We start from the raw sequence: 26,109 nt of genomic DNA on the forward strand, positions 1-26,109 counted from the left end.
ACCTCTGAGGCATCACCTCACTCATGATCACAAAGGTGAAGGGAGGCTCAGTCTCTTCCATCATTGCTTGAACAACAACAGGAACTGACAACAGCTGCTGATTCCTTTCTAGCGTTAGGATCTTGTTGTTGAGCTCTGCGAACCGTGTTTCCCATAGATCTTTGTTTTCAGCCACTATCTCTTGGGTGTTTTCTATTTCGGGAGTTCTCCTTCTTCTCCTCCTTTCTAACTTGTGGCGGAGATCTGTTGGTGCCAGGGCCGAGGTGACCGAGGCATTCGTTGGAACCCGAGTTGCTATATTCCGAGCCAGAGCTTGGATTTGGGTTGGGGGAGGGTTCTTAACCGAAGCTGATGCCCGAGCGGGTTGTTGCTGAGACCCCTCGGGTCTCATACTCCTTGGCGTGGAATGGGCTTCCACCACCAGACTAACCATTTCCTGAACTGGGTCTTCCTGAATAGGACGTGGCCGCGGCTCTCGTTGCCGCTTCATTTGGTTAATTTCATCGTGTAGGGCTTATATCTTGCTTTACATAGCTCGATACTTGCTCGCCCGATTGCGAGAACGTTGGGAAGGCCCTGGGGCTGATTCAGTATGAAGTAGTGAAGAGGAACGGGTCTGATCATTTTGCTCTGGTTCCGCAGCTACCACTTTCTTCTTTCCTCTTGCCATTATGCTTAAGAATAGGAACCTGACCTTTCGTATCAGTTTTCCACAGATGGCGCCAAAAATGTTGATGAGTAAATCTGAATGGCTCTCCACTTTGACCCACGAACTCCGAACTGCTTCGACATCTCGAACCTGCACACTTGCAACGAGCAAAGGAGACTCTGGTCTAAGTAGGGGACCCTCTGATGCCTAAGTTAGGTCAAGGGAATTTAGGTCTAAGTTCAGGTATAGTTGGAGAGTGCAAGATATTGCGTCCCTGTAGCAATAGAGTCTCATCGTATTTATACCTGACTATCGGATGGTCTGGGTCCGTTAATCTTGGCACGATTCACTCAATTAGTGGGATACTATGATCGTGGAGATATTCTTCGTAATCCGGAGATCGTGTAACATATCGTGCGTATCTACGAGTGAAACGATCAGTCGTGTCCGCTTAAGGTAGTTTCTTAGTTTAGCGCATGGAGCGTCCACATCCCGCCTCGGCCTTGGATCGGGATCCCAAGCCAAAGAGGCCCTAACTCTGAGCCTCAGACCTAGACCAGCATACACATGGGCTTTTGCCATTGAGTTGTTAAGCGAGGACCACTTCCCGCGTCCGAGCCGAGCTCCGGCCTGGACTTATGGCGGACTCGGCCTTACTGTTTGTCAAGTATTCCGGAGATCTCCACTCCGAGCTCCGAGGTGGGCTGCAGACTTAACCTGCCGAGTTGAGTTTCCCCGCTACGAGTGACACACATGTGAGTGGTCGAACGATTCGTCTCTGGTCGAGCAAGTGGGACAGCCCAAGGTCTCGCAAATAAGTTCTAGAACGATCTTCATACCGACTGCCTTGGTCTTGGATTTCTCCGAACCGTCAACCTCAGTGCTAAAGCTCAACTAAGGCCGAGCCGAGCATCATCCTTCAGATCAGTCCAGTTTTACTCTTATGTATCCGATCCGGTTAGTGTGGCGTCAGATCTTGGAATTGAAGGGTCTCAGATATTCACATAACACCTATCATATATCCAAGTAAAGCATATATATTCTTATAACCCATCCGGGACTTGGAATTTCATCATTTCCAAGCAAAGTATATATTTCAACGGGCTTATTACAACCATTGTGTCAAACACACTAATTAAAAATATTAAAATCGATTTAGTAATTAAATTCAAACCCCTATATACCATGTATAGCTACTTTTGGATTACAAAGGATTTTAAATTTAAGGTGCCAAAACAGGAGGATTTCAAATCCAGGGGGTTCCAAATCCACACTCCTACATCTCTATTATATATAATGTAAAATGTTTACCATATATAACACGAGCAGTGACAATTTTCTAGCAATTAATTTTAGAAATGGTTAATTTATCAGGTTTTTTTTTTTTTATTTTTTTTTTTTTTTTATTTTTTTTATTTTTTAAATTTTATTTTAAAGATATGGGTATATAGAAAATTTCTTTCCTTCCAGCGATGAGAAAAAAGTTTGGATGCACTGGTACAATAATTATTATATGTTTGAGAATATAATGCTCCCCAACAAGTTGGGCTAGGCAAAGTTGAATTTCTATGGCTCATTTGTGGACAACCGCCCTACTGTGGGATTAGGTGTAATAATCAGAGAAGATAATGGAAAATTTGTTGCTGTCGTTTGTGATTCTTATAAATGGTGCTCCAATTACATGGCAGAATTTTACCTATTTCATGGACTACAGTTAACTAAGATAGTCCTGACCAAATAGATAGAGATTAAAGGTGACTACTGTTGATGTCTTAAATCTATCAACAATAAGGTCTTTCGATGCCATCAAGCAGATGTCAATGCCATTGATAGGTATTCGATTCCGTCAAAGTAAGTTCAATGCCATCGACAGGTGTTCGATTCCATTTGAGTAAGTTCGATGTTACGCCCCGAACTCAGAGACCGGGCTCACAAGGTTCCTGATCGCCGAATCCGGCGCCGACAGCCTCCATAGTATCTTATTCTCAGCTACCAGTGCCTATATGCCAGATTCCGATCCTAGGATCCTACAAGGAGGATTTTCAGAATGAATTTTTTTTATAATGGAGCATAACCACAAGTATGCCCAATTCACAAAGGCAACATCATCATCACGTATCTACTAATACAATCAATTGAATACGATGCTGAAAGTGAAATACATATATCAAAGCTCTAGAAGACAGCTGCACGCTCCAAGCTCAACGCTATTGCAACCTAACGCCAACTGCATGCATCTATCATGCATAAGCTTATAGAAAGCTTAGAGGGTAGTGAAAGTGTGTGTAAGGTAAGTGCTAAGCACACAAATATCAGAGTAAGCGGAAATACTAGCAAGTCTATAAGTCATTCAATGTCAGATATGCAGTGTAAATACATAATCAGGCAGTACCATGAACTGAGAAAGTAATGTAGATCAGCTATACAAATGCAGAAACATAGTAAGCCAAATATTAATCACCGAGAATACAATATAATATGCAACATCTAACAAGCCACAAATACCATCGGCCTCATCTAAGCCATGCAAAAACATAGTAAACCAAATGCTATGTGTTAAGGATAGATTATATGATATCAGAGTATGTAATGCGGATGGCCGAGCTATGGTGTGTAATCAGGAGGATATCGCGTAATATCGTAAGCGATGGGGGCCCATCACAAAGGACTTCTATCCAAACCAGTCACATACCTAAATTTAGATAGATAGACTCAATGTGGTAGACTCCTGATCTCAGGTTGGTCGCGTGCCCAACCAAAATCCTGGTCATTGTGAAGATACACATAATAATTTGGTTGTGCATCACCAGCTTGAGTGTATAGTAAATGAATGAATAAATGGATCAAGAGCTAAGTATGCAACTCCTATTAGCAAGTCCGCATGTGATCACCACAGTGTTCGATGTGGGGCAAGGTTTCGCCTTACTGTATGCACAGTAACCTGCCAGCACAGTAGCCTGCCAACTACTGGTAGCCGCCCAGGCCCTTAGGCCCCGCCCACATCAGCGTCCGCTCACGTGAGCCCGCCCACGTGTGTAACAGTGACGAATGATCATAATATCAAAACCGGACACCTCTGGGATCATCACCGGGGTCTAGTACACTACATACTAACTGCCGCTCTCCAAGCCGCATAGCTTAGCGAGCGTAAGAGACCTCACTACCTGCCCGTGGTCAGTCAATCACCAACAAGGCTCGGCAGTAGCGGACCCATTTACGAGCTGGTCAAACTCAGCCTAGCTACGCCCCCTCACTCAGGCGGGTAAGGCCACACCCCCTACCAACCGACCACGCTACAGTGGGAGATGCAACCTAAAGGTAAAGGCACTCGGGCGCTCATGTTTTTCACTCGATCTCGGCGTTGGGCCGTCTCCTGGTACTATGGAGGTTTAGGGGCTTTCACCCAAGGACATCCTAAGTGCCCTAAATGATCAAATAACATTTCCAGTGTCCCAACCGACCATCCACATTATGCCTGTGGAGGTCATGGCCCTGATGTCGTTAGGGCGTACGATGTTTATATCACAAAATGCTGAGGTATATGCGTCATATCATCCAGTCATGCAATAATCCGCCCAATAGCATGTGTTATGATCACTCCTCATAACACGCATACATATAATGCGTATTGCATGAAACATGAAGCTATGCATGATTATCGAACTTAACAATGATCGATCACACAATCACAATGGGCCTCTCACATCACAATGGGCCTCAACTAGTCACAATGGGCCTCACACAATCACATTGAGTCTCGTGCCATAGGCCTCATACAATCACAATGAGCCTCATACAACTTCAATGGGCCTCATACAAACACAATGGGCCTTATTCAAACACAATGGGCCTCATTCAAACACAATGGGCCTCACATGGTTACGATAGGCCTCAAATAATCACAATGAGTCTCGTGCAATGCACCTCATATATTCGCAATAGACCTCATACCATCACAACACAATGGTCTTCACACATCGCAATGGACCTCACATCATCACAACACAATGGTCTTCACCCATCGCAATGGGCCTCACATCATCACAACACAATGGTCTTCACCCAAGCAATGGGCCTCATACCATCACAATAGACCTCACACAATCACAATAAGCCTCATACAATCCTGACGGGCCTCATACAAATATAATGTTATGTTAACACATACCCAATGCGTATACTAACATAGTCGAAATCAATGATCGACCTACATACGGCGGGGTCCCTAGAAGGACAGGAGTTCTAATTCATAACATACCAAATTTGATACCACCGATCCTACCATCTACAGTGATGATGTACTGGCCCTATAACAAGGGTAAATCTAGATGGCCTACTCTTGGGCCTAATGATGGGCTTCTAGGTTTGGGTACTTCTACTAGCATTAATGGGGACCCAAAGAATTAGGATAGCCCAATAAGGTGGGATGGATCATACTAATAATAGTGGGGGCTCATCCGTTGGGCTAGCCCACTAAGGAGGGAATGAGAACGGGCCTAATCAATGGGCCCTAGTGTTCACTCCCCAAGTATAGGGTTGTGATGTAGTAATAAACTCGGTGAGACCGGGGTTGAATCCCAAGGGATTGATACCTGTACGTTATCTAAAACTAAGTAGAACTAGAACTAGACTAAGATGAAATCTAAACTGATTGTAATTTGAGGAATAATGGTGAAATATTAACCTAAAATTTAAGGAATTTGGAGGAAGGAAACTAGGGATTCAGAGGATCCACTTGTAGAGATCAGGGAGATCTTATTTGTTTCAAGAATTCAACTGAACTTATAATCCCATCTTCATCCAGTGAAGGGTGTAACCATGGAAATCAAAACTGAACTTCCTTTGATCAAGTTTTCAAGAGATGAAAGGTATATGAATTAGAATGGATTCCATCACCAAACCATGCCCAGGAGACAAAGTAAACAATAGAATTAAACTAATTACCAACCAATCAACAATGTATGAAGGTTAGGAAGGGTACCATCATCCGACCATGCCCAGGAGACGATGGTGAACAACGGAGCTACCTGACGTCATAAATATAAAAAGGAAAGGAACATGCTCAAAGCTATCATAGACCCATTGTAATTTTAGTCACAGCAGACCATTAAAAACTAAAAGCATTCCCTTAATTAAACTAAAATCAACATCAGTTCAATCTAAATTATAAAAAACACAAGCAAATAGTTCTCCCACCACGCTACAAGCTTCACCTCTTATCCCTAGCTAAGAGGTTTATCAACCCATAGACATGATTAACTAAAAGAAAACATATAGTAAAAGCAAAAGAAAAACTCTGTTATGGAAACTGTTCCACGTCCTGGCTTGGATTGCCTCTACGGCTGCACGTTCCAAAGGGATGCTGGATCCCTTGCTCTCTCTCTCTTTCTTTTATAGGCAATGGATGTGGTGGAAAGTTGTCGGTGGAAAACCGACCTTGATGGAGTCGGTGGAGTGCATGAACGCACTCCTTTCGTAGGTCGGTGACTCTGTTTACGCAGCAGAAAGCTCTTTACGCATCTGTGATGATTGGTGGGCCTATAATCAGTAGTGGCATGAAAATCCAGTCCATCCATCGATCTAATCATCATTAGTGGGCCACCACCTCCCGGAACTTCCAAAATTCTTGGACATGCGTAACTTTACGCACAGAAGCTGCGCTGATGCTTGGGGGGCCCACTTAGTCTTTCTTTCGAGAAATCCACGCCGTCCATTAGATGCGTCTTGAAAAACTAGTCAAGGATGGCGTGGTTCAACTCAGATTTAGTGTGGACCACGGAGTCTTTTATTACACCGTTCATCTTCTGTTTGAACCGTTGAAAATCCATCTCCACTGTCTTCTAGTAGCTTGACACCTAGGCTTCGATGAGCAACCCCGTAGGATTCCAATGGACAGTATGGATCAGGCTATTAATAGCCGGTGGTGACCCACAAAGATCTACCGCAAGCTCTGTTCGAGCTTTCGCGGACGAGGGAGATGAAGAAGGGATCGGTCAACAGCCCGTTGACCGATCTAGCTCATTTGGTGCACAGCCAGTGCACTTATGCACCGTGCACACGAACCCCCACGTGGGGTCCATCATGATATTTATTTAAAATCCGTGCCGTCCAATCACTGTGCCACCCCATTTAAGGAGTTGGACCCAACATTGAAGCATATCTAGATATCATGCGGGCCCCACTTTAACGATTTGTGGGCTGATCTGACTATTGGGCCACTTCCACAAGGATCTAAGGGCTGAAAGTCGATGTGTACAGTTAATTTGTGGTCCTCAGGCCATGTATGAAGTTTCGAGTAGAACAAATGGTGGGAACCCTGTGATCTAGCATTCTGGACCAATTTCGGGCCACTTGAGCTTCAGTTTCTCGATTTTCTCAGGTCTTTGGCGTGTAAATTAGTCGATCTTGGTCTCTTGGGGTCCGTTCCATGCTTTGGTGAATTCTGAGGGTTAAATCTCAGCTTTTAGCACCTTATTTCAGTCCAAGATCGTAAATACACCCTGTATCATAAATACGATTAAATCGGGCCGTTAAACAGTATTATGTTTGTAAATCCAGGCAATAACTGGGGTCTGATATGCAATATTTGACCCTCAACACAACCCCCAACCAGCATCTTGCTAGTCCCGAGCAAAGTATGCGAAAATAAAGTTAAGACTTATAGTAGAATTTCTCGAGTGATTTTTGAAAAATTATCCAGATCCCAGAATTCTAAGGTTCATGAATGTTGGGCATTACTTTCTCCGGGACTCAAGCGCACGATAAACTTCATAATTATGTTCAATGTATTAACCCATCAATTGGAAAAAATTCTAAACATTGAGTTTCATGGGTGTATAGTGTAATCTCGGCTTACCATCATTAAAATTCACTTCTCTATTTCAGGATATCATTGGTAACCAACAAGAGAATTCATGATAACCAAGGCTTAAACCAAAACTTGCTTCACAGATCACAGATCATCTTTTCATTCTTCCAGTTTTTAATTTTTCATTAAAAGTAACACCAAGAAGGGGAATCAAATCCTCACCTATAGGGAGCAAACCTATGGTGAAGATTGTACACCCAACCCTTTTCATATATCATCCATGGAGAATTAAATTTACACCTATAGGGAGCAAACCTGGGGTGAAGATTATTTGCCACCCCTTTCCAAAGGTTTTTTTTTTTTGGTCTAGGTATTTTCTTTTTCTACATTCTTCTTATTAAACATGATGGACAAATTCCTCAGGTTGGTTCCTTCCATGCTTAATGATCACCAAGTTACAATTCAATATCGAACTGAAACTTTAATGTGTAAGCGAGATGTGTCTTGTGAAATCATGACTCAATTAATGTTTAAAACTTCTAATCATAGATTAACAATTCAAACTTAACTATGAAATCTAACAAATAACTGAATCCAAGAGTTATAACTTACCAACATCACTTATCTTGTAATTCTAAATCAAAGATGGCTGTTAAATCACTTCGAATTCACCAGAAAGTCCAGGAAAATTTAAAAATTTTCACAATTTTTGCTCAAGACGAAGAAAACACTGATTAGGTAACCTAATCTCCCACCCCCAACCTAAAATCTACATTGTCCTCAATGTAAAAGATAGATGAGCATGCAATGCACATGGGACAACGAAAGTAAATGAGAAGTGATGGAAAAATAGTACCTGAATGAAGGAATCGAGAGAGATTTTTCAAAAGATCACAGTGTGAGAGCAGGTCAGCACGAGAGTGAAAACACGAAAGCAAACTATCTTAAAACAATGCAGGAAGCAAACTAACCTAATGGCAAAAAACCGTCTATCTTAGAACGGCATCAAGCAAACTATCCTAGTCCTATGAAAGCAGGGAAAAACTACTCGATCACGCCATAAGGTTTCTCTTCCGGCCAATATCTTGATAAGTTTCTCAGTAAGTTCCTCAACAAGATCATCCAAAAGCCATTTTTGCAATAGGCTTGGACGCCCTAGAGCATGACTTTCCAGAGAAACTTATGTACCTCATAAGAAATTTTTTGTTGAATTGCTTGAGGTATCCAGAGTATATACGATTCACCTGTAACATAAGAAGTTTCAATGTTAGTATCCCTTGGTGAATCAGAGACTACAAGTAAATAAAGTTCAGAAAACTTCTTAAGAAGTGATGTAGTCTCAACATATTTTGAAGTTCCAAACTTCGGTTCAATTTTCAGCTCATCTTCCTTTAAGGGTAGACATTTAGGATCAGGGGAAGAATAGGCTTCAGAATAAGGGTTCTCTCGGTCAGTGATGACTACCGAGATGTTTTCTTGCAAGGCATCCACCTTGTCTTTTGACATGGGATCGTTTGAATTTGCAAAGTGTGTCAAGCAATCATCCAAAGAGTTGGGAAGTTCAGCTGAGCGTGACTTATTTTCCACATTAGAGTTTGTGATGATTTGTTCAAGTATTCCATCGTCTTTAAATGTAGATGGAGGTATGCTCTCTTGCTCCAACCCTGCGCAAACAAATTGAGGGTCAAGAGACGAAGTATTGATGTGAGGATTCTGTTCATTGATACCACTCAGAAGAGGCATGGAATCATCAAAAGTATATAACTCAGATGGTGGCCTCAACTGAGTGGTTACAACTTCCAAAGTCATATCAGGTGGCTCGTTCATCTCCCGAATCATATCATCATCCAATTCAGGGGAGTGATCTAAACATGCCTCGCAAAGGTTGGAAGGTTTAGGTGAAAGTGGTTCATCCTCCACATTTAAATTAGCCATGTCAGATAGGTGGAGTAGAACTTCCTATGCCTTGTGATCACCTTCCTGGACCATAATTGAAGTTGATTCCAGTGAAATTTGGGCTGTGCTCTCATGAATCTCATCCCAATACTTATCAGCTTCCAATTCAGTGCAGTTAACACTTGGGATGTGATTGCTTTCCTCACATTCTATTCTTAAATTGTGTTGAGGTTCGAATAAACTGACCTCTTCCTCATCATTGAACTCGAGTGTGTCATGTAAGTGAAGTGTGTTATCATCATTGTATTTAAAAGACACCCATGTCTCTTCACCATTCCTTTGGACCGTCATCGAGATCGACTCATCAAGGAATTAAATCATTTGCTCATTAACACAATCCAACTCTTCATTCCAAATTCCAAAATTCTTCAAAAGCGAGTTAGGATCACTTTCCTCACATTGTATTTTTGGAATGAATTGTGGCTAGGATGACCGAGTCTCCTCTACCTTATCAAGGTAATTAAGCACTTCCAACGATTTTCTAATTTCCGTGAGACAGGCTATGCTATGCTGAATTGAATCCTGTTGGATCTTAAAGGTAGGGGATCAAAGAGAATAATCATTATAACATGTTGTTGGTTCATTTCTCCAATTTTGATGTTTCCATTGATTATAGTCATACGGATCATAGGTGAGAGAATCTGATAGTTGGTAATACATATTATCACTCATAATATAATCACGCATTGTTTTCTTTTTATTGGATGGGTGATAATAATTCTCACTCCTATAGTTATGATAATCCCCATACTCATGTACTGTTTTGTTAATCCGTGGGGTGTAATTGTTCTCCTGCATATGATCACGTAAGAACTTTTTAACTGGTGGATCTTTATATTCTGGTCAGTTCTTGATGATAGTTTTAGAAAAGTTTTGAGACATTGGTGGATTTCTATCATAATCATCATCCCAATATATGTTATTCTTCTCAGCATACTGACGTTCCCACTCGTGCATATACATGGTGAAACCCTAACTTTGAATCTAATTCTAAAGGAAAAATCCTACTGCAATAAGAAATCTAGAAATAGGAAGAGAGATACTTAGAAAGAAGTTACCAATTTGGAGGTCTATGTTAGAATCCTACAAAAGAAAACAAAACAAGTTAGTTTCTAAAAACAGAAAATCTAAAATTAGAAATTTTCTAAAGAACAAAGAAAAAGAGTCAGTTTCTAAAAAGGGAAAAAAATTTAAAACTAGAAAATAGAAAATTTATAAAATTAGAAAGAGTTTCTAAAAAGGGAAAATTTTCTAAAACTAGAAAATAGAAAGTTTCTAAAATTAGAAAGAGTTTCTAAAAAGGGAAATGATCACTAACCTAGATTCTAAAAGTAAAAGAAGAAAGTCTCTAAAAATAAAATAAAATAAAGGAAAGATGAAATAAATTAGGAAAATTCCTAGAACAAAACCTAATCTAGAAATAGAGGGTTAGAAAAACTAGAAAATCAGAAAGATACTACCAATTTAGAACATATATATTACAGTCCTACAAAACAGGAAAAATAGGTTATTTTCTAAAAATCAGGAAAACCTAAACCTAAAATCTAAGGTTAGAAAAGTCCTAATATTAAACTAATCCCAAATCCAATTAATTTCAGAAAAACGTATCCGTCAGTCCTCGGCAACGGCACCAAAAACTTGTTCACTCCCCAAGTATAGGGTTGTGATGTAGTAATAAACTCAGTGAGATTGAGGTCGAATCCCAAGGGACTGATACCTATACGTTATCTTAAACTAAGTAGAACTAGAACTAGACTAAGATGAAATCTAAACCGATTGTAATTTGAGAAATAATGATGAAATATTAATCTAAAATTTAAGGAATTCGGAGGAAGGAAACTAGGGATTCAGAGGATCCACTTGTAGAGATCAGGCTTGTTTCAAGAATTCAACTGAACTTATAATCCCATCTTCATCCAGTGAAGGGTGTAACCATGGAAATCAAAACTAAACTTCCTTTGATCAAGTTTTCAAGAGATGAAAGGTATATGAATTAGAATGGATTCCATCACCAAACCATGCCCAGGAGACAAAGTAAACAATAGAATTAAACTAATTACCAACCAATCAACAATGTATGAAGGTTAGGAAGGGTACCATCATCCGACCATACCTAGGAGACGATGGTGAACAACGGAGCTGCCTGACGTCATAAACATAAAAAGGAAAGGAACATGCTCAAAGTTATCGCAGACCCATTGTAATTTTAGTCACAACAGACCATTAAAAACTAAAAGCATTCCCTTAATTAAACTAAAATCAACATCAGTTCAATCTAAATTATAAAAGGTACAAGCAAATAGTTCTCCCACCACGCTACAAGCTTCACCTCTTAGCCCTAGCTAAGAGGTTTAGCAACCCATAGACATGATTAACTAAAAGAAAACATAAAGCAAAAGCAAAAGAAAAACTCTGTTATGAAAACTGCTCCACATTCTGGCTTGGATTGCCTCCATGGCTGCTCGTTCCAAAGGGATGCTGGATCCCTTGCTCTCTCTCTTTCTCTTTCTTTTATAGGCAATGGATGCGGTGGAAAGTTGTCGGTGGAAAACCGACCTTGATGGAGTCGGTGGAGTGCGTGAACGCACTCCTTTCGCAGGTCGGTGACTCTGTTTACGCAGCAGAAAGCTCTTTACGCATCTGTGATGATTGGTGGGCCCATAATCAGTAGTGGCACGAAAATCCAGTCCATCCATTGTCTTCTCCTCAGAATTTTAACTAGAGATGGAAAGTTTTGGTCGTCCGTTGATGCGGCCCAGGGAAGTAATCCTGTTGTAACGGCAGCTGACGGTCATCTGTTGATTGTTGTAGCGGGCACGTTTGCTTATGTGATCACAAATGGTCAACTAGAGTTCGACCTGCTCAAGATCATCTTCATGATAGACGGTCCAGATCATCGATCTAATCATCATTGGTGGGCCACCACCTCCCAGAACTTTCAGAATTCTTGGACGTGCGTAACTTTACGCACAGAAGCTGCGCTGATGCTTGGTGGGGCCCACTTAGTCTTTCTTTCGAGAAATCCACGCCGTCCATTAGATGCGTCTCGAAAAACCAGTCGAGGATGGCGTGGTTCAACTCAGATTCAGTGTGGACCACAGAGTCTTTCATTACACCGTTCATCTTCTGTTTGAACCGTTGAAAACCCATCTCCGCTGTCTTCTGGTAGCCTGACACCTAGGCTTCGATGAGCAGCCCCGTAGGATTCCAATGGACGGTATGGATCAGGCTATTAATAGCCGGTGGTGACCCACAAAGATCTACCACAAGCTCTGTTCGAGCTTTCGCGGACAAGGGAGATGAAGAAGGGATCAGTCAACAGCCTGTTGACCGATCTAGCTCATTTGGTGCACAACCAGTGCACTTATGCACCATGCACACGAACCCCCACGTGGGGTCCATCATGATGTTTATTTAAAATCCGTGCCATCCAATCACTGTGCCACCCCATTTAAGGGGTTGGACCCAACATTGAAGCATATCCAGATATCATGCGGGCCCCACTTTAACGATTTGTGGGCTGATCTGACTATTGGGCCTCTTCCACAAGGATTTGAGGGCTGAAATTCGACGTGTACGGTTAATTTGTGGTCCTCAGGCCATGTATGAAGTTTCGAGCCGAACGGATGGTGGGAACCCTGTAATCTAGCATTCTGGACCAATTTCGGGTCACTTCAGCTTCAGTTTCTCGATTTTCTCAGGTCTCTGGCATGTAAATTCATCGATCTTGGTCTCCTGGGGTCCGTTCCTTGCTCTGGTGACTTCGGAGCATTAAATCTCAGCTTTTAGCACCTTGTTTCAGTCCAAGCTTGTAAATATACCCTGTATCATAAACACTATTAAATCAGGCCATTAAACAGTACCATGTTTGTAAATCCAGGCAATAACTGGGGTCTGATATGCAATATTTGACCCTCAACACCTAGGAAGGATCACAAGATGGACATTTAACCACCATTGCCCTTACAATGTAAACATTTAACCATCATTGCTCCCAAGATATGCCCCATAAAATCTATCTCATGATGGGGCCCAAGGCTTATACTAACCAAGGGAATGATTGGGCAAACATAGTTATAGTGGATTTACACATTACAATGGCCTCATCACATAGGCCTCTTATATATCGCATTGGGCCTCAACAAGGGTCATAAATACATCATATCAGGCCTCTCTCAAGGGCCATAAATATATCATGTTGGGCCTCACACAAGAGCCATAAACATATCATGTTGGGCCTCATACAAGGGCCATAAACATATCATGTTGGCCCTCATACAAGGTTCTCATGAGACAACCCATGGCCCACACAAGAGCTGGAAAATTAATGGGCATCCACAATATTCTACATACCATGTTGGGCTCCAAGTAATGGCTCAAGGCCTAAATACATCAAAATGGGCTACATGAAGGGCAACCTATGGCCCAAAAACATCATGGCCAAGGGGAACATCCTACCCATGCATTATGTTGGACTTCATGGGTAACCCACATGCTCCAATTAAATACCCAAGGTGTAACCAACACCCACCAATGTGTACTTTACAATTCAGCCCAAAACTAGGCAAGTTGGGTGGGCGGCAAGGATTTAGACACATATATCATATTGGGCCTTTATGGGACGACCCATAAAAGCCACAAAATAGATGGGCAGCATGTGCAACACATACATCATAACAGGCCCTCATGGGGCAGTCCGTGACCAGGGAACTGATAAACAGTGTGTTTCCAATTCACACATCAAGGTGGGCCTCACAATTGTACAATGTGCAACCAATCATACAACAGATGGGGCCCTTGCACATCATATATGGCCTTACCAAAGGTGGCCAGCATGAATATGGTATATTCAATATGGTACAGCCCAATTGGAATATGGAATCTAACTCATAATGGGGTCCACGGCCCATACACAATCTGGTAAACAGATGGACAACATGTGCATACTACTTATTTATATGGCAGCCTCGCAAGGTGGCCCACTACCCCCAAATGGATGAATAGAATGGATATGACATATTCGTCATAGTGGGCCTCATAAGGCAGCCCATGGCCTAGGAAAATAGATGGAGAGCATGCATATACATATAACTCATGGCGGGCCTCACAAGACCATGGACCCACGACCCTAAGAACAAAAGAACAGTGTGTGTAACACACATAAATCATGGTGGGCCTGCATAAGGCAGCCCATGATTGGGCACATATATAAGGTGGGCCTCTCAAAACAGTGGGGCCCACAGCCCTAAACATGGATGAACGGTTTACATTTATCACGTACATCATAGTGGGCCTTACAGGTCAGTCCATGGTCCAACAAATTGGATGGCAACCTGTACATATTATGTATACAACAAGGTGAGCTCGATAGCCGGACGTCCAGCCCATCTGGGCCTACTAGACGTCTAGCAATCTAGACACCTAACTGGGCCCATATATATAAGGTGGACCTGTCCCACGGCCTTAGAGGTGTGTATATAATCATACTCATCATGGTGGGCCCTGGGACTTAAAAATCAAGTCAATCAGTGGCTTGTGTGGGCCACACCATGCACAACAGTTGAGACGTTTACCCTCCATTAGAGCTTTCATAATTATTTGTTGGGCCCACCAAGCTGTGGTTCACAATCCAGCCCATCAATTATGTGTGTGCCACTAGGTTAAGGGGTCAGACCGAGTTTTAGGTGCATCCAAATCTCAAATGGACCCCAACAAGTGCTTTTATATGATTTAACACGTCTTCACATGATTTTTGATGGTGTGGGCCACCTGAGTTCTGTGTACGGCTGATTTTTGGAGTGTCCTAATTTCTAAAGGGGACCCATCAAATGCACGGTGTGGATGTTTGACATACATCATGGTGGGTTCTACTGCTGGGTCCCACGGACCCAGCCATATATATATATATATATATATATATATATATATCTATATATCTATATATATATATATATATATATATATATATATATATATATATATATATATATATATATTCATGGTTTATAATCTAACTGGAAGTGTGACCCAAATGATCGCTGGAATGGCCTCAGACTTACAGGCCAAGCAATGGGTTCAGCTTTGGCCTGAATTTTACACTGATCTGTCGGGGACTGTTTAAAATGTTGATTTTGTCTGATCCAGTTAGGGGTGTATACGAATTGAGCTAGATCGGTTAGCTCGCTCGACTTGGATCGAAAAAACTTGAATTAACTTGATTTGAAGCTGAGTTCGAGCCGAGTCGAGCTGAGTTTTTTAGCTCAAAAATGAGCTCGAGCTGAGTTCTAGTTGTGGGCAACTTCTTGTACATCTTAAACGTAACTGAAATCTTCTATTATGTATGATTTATCCATTCTATGCTCATCTGCTTACTCTGATAATTGTATATATATATATATATATATATATATATATATATATATATATATATATATATATATATATATATATATATATATTGACATTTCAGATCTGAGATGCCGTGTAGTTGATGGAGAGGTTGCAATTCCGGCAGGTGCACCTAGGTTTTGAGTTGTGATTTCAGCCTGTGGATACCCGCTGCACACAACTCAGTGCTAACTTGACTCAAGCCGATATTTATGTTTTCCCACCAGACAGCCCTGCATGGCCGGCCGGCCATGCAGGTCCTATGACGGCAGCACGGCGGGCCCACTAGGTGGACAGCATGGGTAAAATACATGCATCAAAGGGGTCCATGTAGGCGGGCCACCCAGCATTGGACCAAGTTGATCTTTGTGTTTCCCTTTATCCAAGCTTGTCCAAACGGTCCAACAAGGTGGACCGGCTGGTGGACAGCAACACGCCCCAAGATATGGGCAACGTGAATAAAACCCATACAATCAAGGTGGGCCGCAAGATGGGAAGGAGAAAAAGAGAGAGGAGTAGAGAGAAGGGAAGAGAGAAAGAGAGAGAGAAGCACCCACCTTAAGGCTCTAGATCTCCTTCTTCTTCCACACTTGGGTTCTATGGCCTTCTAAGATCCTTTCCAATGGTGGAGATGGGCTTCCAAGGGCTAGATTAGAAGGGATTTATAGTGGAATGTGGCTGAATTTTTGATGAGTTTCTCTCTCTGGCTTTGGATGTTCATGGCTTCTCTTGCTAGGGGAGATGAAAATGAAGAGAAAGGGAGAGAGATAAGAAAGAGAGATGTGTAATGATGGCTTTATAAGAGCCTAGGGAAGAGAAGAAAGCATGCTTGTACTTATTACATGTAAGGCATGCTCATAAGGATGATGTCATCAACCTAGTCTAGATGGGCTAGGCTATAGGTAGCTCTCATAGGAAACGATGAACCTAGGGTGGGTTCACCTACGAAAATGTGCATGAGCACAAGGTGGGCCCCACATCATCATCAATAGTTCCAATGATGCGTGGCCTACAACTTTGATCTACAACTCGGATTGACGAATGAGACATGGCGTTAGGACCACGGCGATGATGCAGTCGCTATGACGCAAGTTTCGGGTCAGATCGGATCAGGTTTATAAGATGGAACTTAAGGATAATCGTAAATAAAATCTATAGGTCGCGGGTCGCCAGAATTCAACCGGTAGGACCGCAGGACCTAATGGAATAGAACAGATACCGGGTTAAGGGTCTAACATTCGATGCCATCGACAAATCCTTGATGGGTTGTTGATGCCATCAAAGGTCCCATCGAGTGTGCAAGGAGAGTTTTGTAAGTACGAAATTTATTTCCTATTCTGACTGTGATAGTATATATAATATCGAGTGTAATTGGGATTATGGATATCAAGGAGGTGTATTAGGGTTTTCTAAATTGTTCATAAGGGTTTTAAGGGAATAGGTAGGGCTGGTGAATTAGATTGGAGGCTTGTTCGAATTAGTAACACCCTATCTCTTGTAATTTCTATTTTTATAGTGCATTACTCGTCGCTTTTTGCCATGGTTTTCTCTCATATGGATTTTTCCATGTAAAATTCGAATTGTTCTTATTTGGACTTTGTTGTGTGAATGTGAGTACTTTGCTTGATTTGTTTTTGAGTGTTTTTGTGGTTCTCCAATAGTGGCTATACATCCTAGTTGGCAACACACTCAATGGTGAATGAGACCTGTTATGGGTATAATTGGACTGACTTAATACCTGGAACGAAGAAGAGAGATCATGGAAAACTCCCTAAGGAAGGGTTAGAGTACCGACCCGACCTCATGTGTTGACTTCAACCTCCGCGACCAGCCCAAGTGGCAGCAGCAAGTGCCAAGCTCAGCGTACTGACCTCGACCACCAAAGCTGCCAAGTGTTGAGCTCTATGTACTAACCTCAACTGCCAAACTAATATCTCACATAACAGTCTTGACCATCAACCTTGGAGGTCCGCTTTTCCTGTCGAACATAAGGAACGACCTTGGCCGTCAACCTCGGATGTCGGCTTCAACTAATGTCCTCCGCCTCGGCCTCGAGTACCAATCACTACCTTGGGATAGAAAGTATCCAGGGAGGATCCCCACCATATGCGGGTGGGATTGCCCACCAAGATCTTAGTTGAAGATCACGCCAAACGAGGTATGATCTATCCAGGGATAGATCCATTCCACGATACCGGTCTATCTGGCAAATTCATTACGTACACGTAAGTGATCCAAAAGGTTTATAAATAAAGGCCCCACTGAAGAGAAAGGTATGCGCAACCACTCTAATCCAACTAAGCTGAATGTATGTATGCCCTGACTTAGCCATCGGAAAGTTCCCGGCTATAACCGGTGCCCCTAGTATCTTCTTTGTTTTGTAGGTGCGTGACGGGATAGCAAGAGGAAGTGTAGGACCGACCGGATTACAATATTAACAGTTTAGGCTAGCAAGAGGAAGAGTAGGACCGGCAACATTGACCTAAGTTGGGAGGCCAGCATCCTAGTTGCAAGCTAACATAGAGCTTCTAACAGGCTTTGACAAGTGGAGCATATTCATGCAGTTGCTGATAGCCTGGCTGCTGTCCATCCACATTCAACGCATATGGTTTGGTATTCCCCTTTTCTTTTTCTTTTAAAGTATTGTAGGATACACGTCAGCGCTTACGTACGTTTGTTCAGCGTGTGTGCGCGGATACACATTCTTCATGCTGACTATACACCCAAATTATAAATAGAATTGTCTGTGCCCCCTCATGCTGACTATACACCCAAATTATAATAATCATGATAAAAAACTTCCATGGGACACACCAGAGGAAGTAATGTATGATCATACCTAAAACTTATACATTCGTATGGTTTGGCCTGCTTGTGTTTTACAATGACCTAAGTTTTTGTTTGTCTTTTCATCCTAATGGTGATAAATGGGTTGGATGGTAGATGTCACATTCCCCTTGGCCTCTATTGTTCTATTTGGTGTTGCCACTTGAGTTACAAATCAAGCTGGGTTATGAGATTTAGGACTACTATGCTGAGGCACATCTGATGGGTTGGATGGCACTCCCACATTACAGTGAACCCACACAGCTATCACAGCCACCATATATTCAAGTGTACATTATTATTCATTTTCCCCTTAGCAATTCACTTCCTCTATTCATCGATTGCACCTGCTAAACCATGACCTCGATTGTTGTAGCCTGAATACTCTGTATTTCTTCTCAATTAGATACAATGAAGGTCAGTAATTGGCTGGACTTAGGCCTAGTAAAATCAAAATTTTTAATAGATCTGACCCAAAATTCCTGCAACCTAAACCATTGCCAGATCAATATGCAATGTGATTTTTACTTCGTTTCGGGTGAACAGAGAATTTGTAGATCACGTGATGTTGGTTTGTGGAAGATTTTCTTAGCATTTGGAATGCAACGGAAAAGGCAATAGAAGGCTTGTTCCGGGTTCTCTCTAATCCTAGATTTTGATCTAATCAGGCCAATTCAGATTTTCCATATTCCTTGGCCTGGGACCATCACCAAAGCACACAATGACTTAGATCTTCTCTATCAAGTCCTTGCTTCGAAACTAACTTAAATCCAGCCACAAGAAGGGAGACCACTTATAGGCAGCCAGCTTAGCAGGGACAAAAGTCTAATGTCCAATCACATTTAAGTTGGCCCACTAGAGATCCCTCCAGAGCCATCTATAGAATGCCCAGTCTGATCAAACCGCTACTTAAATCCATGACAATGATAAAGACTGCGATGAGAACAAAATCCATTCTGGGACTGTAGCATTTGAGGAATTTTGACCCTGGCCCATGATTTCCAGGATAAGAAAAGATCAGGGCTATTAGTTTGTAAGGTGCAGACCGGAACCTGACCTAGCCCATTTGTTTGTTTGAGGCTGAATTCTTCTTGTACATTGAAAAATGGTCTGAAATGCTTGAACAAACGCAGGCCATATTGACATTACAGTAATGTGATGGGCCCAACTCACATGATCTCGTACGTGCACATCTTTGAGGTATCTCAATCTAACGGTTCAAATTGCTAGACATACTATTGGCAGGTCGTAATTCAAAAATCATATGAATGCAATAACTAACATTCAACAAACAAATACACAGCAATCAAAGTTTGGTATCCTCCAATTACTCTGATTTGATCTATGCCCCTATCTAAGGTGGCTCCACTGGTTAGGCAGGTTTAAAATGCACTGGCCGTGTGCATGAATTCAAATTATTATGCTCCGCCCTGCATGCCAGTCCTGTCATTTCAAATAAACAAATGATCTTCTTGTGGCTAGAGGTGTACACGAGTTGAACCGAGTCAAGCTTGGCACAACTCGACTAGGCTTAGCCACTTGCTGACCCCAGCTCAAACTCGGCTAGGCTCGGTCCTTGAGCTTGACTGGCCAGCTCGGCTCAGTTCAATCAGTAGCTCGAGCCAGTTCGAGCCGAGTTTGCCTATGCAGCATTTTCACAAACACATGGGCTGCAACTTCAAAATCTTATGCATGTAAAACACAAGCAGTGGTTTTACAGGTATTTCATCAAACACCTTGTAAAGAACATAAAAATCAATAATAAAAATTTTTTAAAAAAAAAAGATATTTGTTTCATATACTTACCTTCATTGCCACCGGCCACACTTCATTGAGTCATTTCATCAAACACTTGGTGAACAACGACAATATCAAAGCAACCGAGTCATCGAACTGGTCCGATCCGAGTCGAGTCGAGCTCAGGCAAGCTCAAACTCGGTTCGAAAATTTTCCGAGCTAAAAAAATCAGCTCGAACTCAGTTTCGAACTGAGTCGAACCCAGCTTTAGCTAACTCTGCTCGTGTACAGCCATACTTGTGGCTTATCTTCCTGGGGAGACGTGAACTGAGTACCATAGCCCCTTTCATTTCTTTCTTTTTTTTAAAAAAAAAGAAAGCAGTCTTGGTCTTCTCATAGCTTATCTAACCGCAGATGGAGAGAATTACGAGCGAGTACCAAAGTCCTTCGTCTCTAATAAAATAAAAGACCTTGGTCTTGTTATATCTTGTCTTCTTGGATGTGAATTGCCTGGTATCCAACACCTTCCATGAGGCTCATTGTGATGTATGTATTTTATCTATGTCATCCATCCTTTTTTCCGGTTCATTGTAGAGCACGATGCTAAAATTGAAGCATATATAAAGCTGAATTAGATCACCAAAACATAAAAAATAATGGGAGAAAGATGTCTACTGTTGAAACCTTCTATAGGGGCCATAGTGATTTTTATTTATCATCAGACCTGATCATGAGGTCACACTGACATAGATGGTTGTAAAAAGCAAATATCAGCTTCATCCAAAACTCGTGTAGACCACAAAAAGCTTTCAATGTAGTCGTTAAATCCAAGTCTTCTCTAGTTGGGACGACCATAACCTTTCATTGAAGTCTATAACAAATAGGCGGTTACAAAGAGAAATATGGAAATGGTCCACGTTCAGCTAGGAAAAAGGCCAATAATCAGTGGCTAGGGCCATGATGCGTCCATGGTGGAGCCCATCAGACCATTGATCTGATCATTGAACCATCGATCCCAGTCCACAAGTTGAAAACTCGAAAATATTTTTTGAAGTATCGTGGTGTCAAGGATAAAAAAATTCCTCATACGTATAAGATATGTGGGGCCAGGTGGGCCCCATATATCACCACCGATGCTTCACTACAAATATGGGGCTGGGCAATGCTTGAAGAGTACAGCCCAATATCCTCCTTTGGAATGGAGGTGCCTTCTGTGAGTCCAAAGTTATTTTGGTCATTTCTGCTCCATACAACTCTCTTCTTGTGTCTGATCTAACGGTCCAGATTTGCCCCCGTCCCAACAAATGAAACCGATCGACTGGCTCTGCTCGCCTTCAAGGATCGAATAACCAAAGATCCTTTGGACGCCATGAGCTCGTGGAACCATTCTCTTCATTTCTGCACGTGGCGGGGAGTAACGTGCAATCTCAAGCATGAGAGGGTTGTTGCTTTTTTGTGGTTTAAAAAATAATTAAAAAATGAAAATTCAAAATTTTCAAAATTTCAGGATTTTCCCGCCAAAATACCTTTTTGAATTTTTTAAATTAAAAAGTGCGGTGTGTGTGCTTTGTCCCACATCGGAAATGCAGAGAAAAGTTTTGTGGTTTATATGAGATGTTGAGAAGGGTATTCTTACTTGGAGCTTTTTGGAAGAGATGAAACACAGGTTGCGTGTTCCAGTGCGAAACACTGGAACACACGCACGCACGCACGCGCGCACGCGCTAGCGCTCGGGCACGGGCGTGGGCAGTGAGGCAGTGAGGCAGTGTGGCTATAGTGGCGCTAGATGGCGCACTTTGCACTTCGCACTTGCGCATCGTGTCGCAAAGTGGTCGCTTCCTCGTGACCTTACTCAAATCGGTGCGAACTCGGTGCGATCTCGGTGTGATGGGTCTGGTCAGAGCCTTAGGGCAGTGTGGATCTGAAATGTTGGAAATGAGCTTGGGTTTTATAGGTGACTGAGAACGGTCGAATCTTAAATCCGAAACGTCTAGCCATTTCTTAAACGGATAGCTACCTTAAAAGCCACAACGGTCCGAAAATGGACGGGCCAGGATGATCCAACGGTCAAATCTACAGATCTAATGACCAGAAACGTCTGAGATTAATGGACAACGGCCAGAAACGTTTTTCAAACGTTCTGGACCATTGAATACCACACAGCAACGGGTCTAAACCTGAAACCTATATAAACTGGATCATTCCAATCCGATTTCATCATCTCAACACACCATCTCCCCATCAAATCAGATACAGTCCATAGCTTCATACTAGAATACTGTTATCATCTCCATAGTCTGCCAGAATAAATCTACTGCGTTAAAATTGTTCCATAGTGGACCTATCGTGATTGCTGCACGCTGGATCCAGATAAGGCTTGTCTTATCCTGGAAGCAATTCGCTTGTAACCCATCAGCAGTTGATAAGGGGGCGAATCACGCTTTAAGGACAGCGTATTTTATACGTGATTCAGCCTAGTGATAATTTTATTTATTTTATTATTTATTTTTCGGTGTATCCAAAAGAAGTTTTTCTAACAATCTTAAAGCGTGATTATGGACACCGAAAGTGTTGCATCAATCAAACTGATGAACCAGGATCTGATCCGATTGGACCGATTCGATGGTTCAAATTTCACTAGATGGCAGGACAAGCTGAAATTCCTACTGACCACGCTGAAGATCTTCTACATCTTGGACCCAACTCTCCAGCCTCTGCCTGAAGCAAAGGACACTGACACTCCAGAACAGATCGCTGCTAGGATCAAGCGACAAGAAGATGAACTGGTGTGTCGTGGCCACATCCTCAATGCTCTCTCTGATTGATTGTACGATTTGTACACGGGGACCACATCAGCAAAAGAAATTTGGAGCGCACTGAAATACAAATACAAGGCTGAAGAGGAAGGTACACAAAAATTTCTAATTGCCAGGTATTTCGACTTCACGATGGTAGACAATCTACCACTGCTTGCCCAAATCCAAGAACTGCAGCTTATTGTAAATAAAATAAAAGCCATAAAAATCGATCTTCTTGAATCCTTTTAAGTCGGAGCTATAATCGCAAAGTTGCTCCGAGCTGAAAGACTACAGGAAGAAACTACTGCATAAATCCGAAGAGTTCACCCTAGAACAAATCCAGAAGCATCTTCATATTGAAAAAGAATCTCGTAACCGAGATAAAAAAGATGACGCTAATGGTGCATTCTCATCTAAGGTGAATGCAGTAGAAAAGACATCCCAAAATAATACCTATGAGAAAGTTTATTCCCTTTTATTCCCTTAAACCTAACAAAGATCAAGGAAAATTCAAGAAAATCCAAAAGAAGAAAAATGGCAAACCTAAGGGAGCTTGCTATGTCTGCGGCAAGATCGGGCATTTCGCCCGAGTCTGTAAGGACCGAAAAAAGCCTAAGAAAGAGGCTAATGCAGTAGACGATGAAATCGTAGCCATGGTCACAGAAGTGAATCTAGTTCAAGAGAAAATCCCTGGTTGGTGGTATGATACAGGTGCCACAATCCATGTATGCAATGATCGATCTACTTTCAAAACCTATGAAAATGAGATCAATGGTCAAGAGGTTCAAATGGGAAATGAAGGACGATCGAAAGTTATAGGCAAAGGAACCGTGGAATTACTCTTTACCTCTGGAAAGAAGGTAATCCTGACCAACGTACTGCATGTCCCAGACATAAGAAGGAATCTTGTCTCACGGGATCTCTTAAGCAAGCCTGGGATTAGGGTTGTGTTTGAATCAGGCAAGCTGATCTTGTCTGAGAATGGGAACTTTGTGGGTAAGGGATTCGCTTGTAATGGGATGATTAAACTCTCTTTAAATGAAAAGAATTCTTCTGCTTACATGATTGAGTCTGTAACGCTATGGCATGGTAGACTAGCCCATATTGGTTACAGTACCATAAAACTTATGGCTAAGAACGGCCTAATATCATACAATGAAAGTGACAAAGATAAATGTGAAGTATGCATACGGTCTAAAATAATAAAGAAACCATTCCCTAGCGTTGAGAGATCGTCTCAAATATTAGACCTAGTGCATACTGACATATGTGAACTAAATGGCGTTCTTACCCGTGGAGGTAAAAGGTACTTTATAACTTTTATAGATGATTGTTCGAGATATGTATATATATATATATATATATATATATATATATATATATATCTGTTAAAATCGAAAGATGAAGCATTTAATGCATTCAAGATCTATAAAGTTGAAGTAAAAAATCAATTAGATAAAAATATTAAAATCCTTCATAGTGACCGAGGAGGAGAATATTTCTCTAATGAATTTTCTGACTATTGTGAAGAACACGACATAATACATCAGTGTACAACACCTTATACACCACAACAAAATGGTGTAGCAGAGAGAAAAATTGGACGTTAGTAGAAATGGTCAACTCAATGCTAATACAAGCACAGTTGCCATTAAACCTATGGGGAGAAGCGTTGTTAGCTTCATGTCATGTTTTAAACCGAATTTCATCTAAGAAAACCAAGACCTCTCCATACGAAATATGGAAAGGAAGAAAACCAAACAAAGGGTATTTTAAAGTGTGGGGGTGTCTTGCATATTGTAAAACTCTAGAACCTAAAAGAACTAAATTAGGACCAAGAGCTATCAAGTGCATCCTTGTGGGATATGCACAACATAGTAAGGCCTATAGACTTCTAGACTTAGACTCCAATATAATCATAGAGTCTAGAGATGTAGAGTTCTTTGAGAATTCTGTATTCACGGAGGAAAAGAATGCTGAGATTCAATCTCCTAATGAAAATATAAAAGAAACACAAATAGAAGAGAAAACTCCTAGTGAACCTCGTAGGAGTCAAAGAGCAAGAGTAGAAAAGAGTCTTGATCCTGATCAAATAGACTCTCAACGACTCTCTTTTCATCTAGTTAAGGGTGATAGAGAGAAGGTGATTAGGAAAATACCTATGGTTTTGACTATAGAAGATGAACCTAAAACCTTTAGTGAAGCTATGTCTTCAAGAGACTCCGCTTTTTGGAAAGAAGCCATTAACGATTAAATAGATTCTATAATATCTAACCAAACATGGGAATTGGTAGATCTACCTACAGGTTCTAAACCAATAGGTTATAAGTGGGTGTTTAAGAAATAATATCACACAGATGGTACAATTCAAACTTTTAAAGCAAGATTAGTTGCTAAGAGTTTTCGACAGAAAGAAGGAATTGATTATTTTGACACTTATTCACCAGTAGCTCGAATAACATCGATTAGGATCTTATTCGCTCTTGCTTCCATGCATCATCTTCATATCCATCAAATGGACGTGAAGACAGTATTCCTGAATGGTGATCTCGATGAGAAAGTTTACATGAAGCAACCAGAAGCGTTTGTTCTACCAGGAAATGAAAGAAAAGTATGTAGACTTGTTAAGTCTTTGTATGGATTAAAACAAGCACCAAAACAGTGGCATGATAAATTTGATTCTAAAGTTCTGTCTTATGGTTTTGAACACAATATTACTGATAAATACATATATTCAAAAGTATGTAATAATTATGTTGTAATCATATGCTTGTATGTAGATGATATGTTAATAATCAGTAATAAAATAGAAGGGGTAACTGAAACCAAAAAGTTTCTCTCTTCAGTTTTCAAAATGAAAGATCTTGGACAAGTGGATACCATATTAGGTATCAAAGTTAAAAAACATAGTGGGGGTTTTGTATTATGCCAGTCTCATTATATTGAGA

General features: G+C 41.4%; 1 protein-coding gene across 1 annotated transcript in view; it reads left to right on the top strand.

Moving 5' to 3' along the window:
- Positions 1 to 716: 716 nt before the first annotated feature.
- The window catches only part of LOC131254165 (putative receptor-like protein kinase At3g47110), a 30,393-nt gene continuing 5,000 nt past the window's right edge, over positions 717 to 26,109 (top strand). The window contains exon 1 of the mRNA XM_058255169.1: positions 717 to 837. Coding sequence (XP_058111152.1) covers positions 717 to 837 — 121 coding nt within the window. The remainder of the gene's footprint in view (positions 838 to 26,109) is intronic.

This window comes from Magnolia sinica, chromosome 8 (genome assembly GCF_029962835.1).
Source record: "Magnolia sinica isolate HGM2019 chromosome 8, MsV1, whole genome shotgun sequence".
Lineage (NCBI taxonomy): Eukaryota > Viridiplantae > Streptophyta > Magnoliopsida > Magnoliales > Magnoliaceae > Magnolia > Magnolia sinica.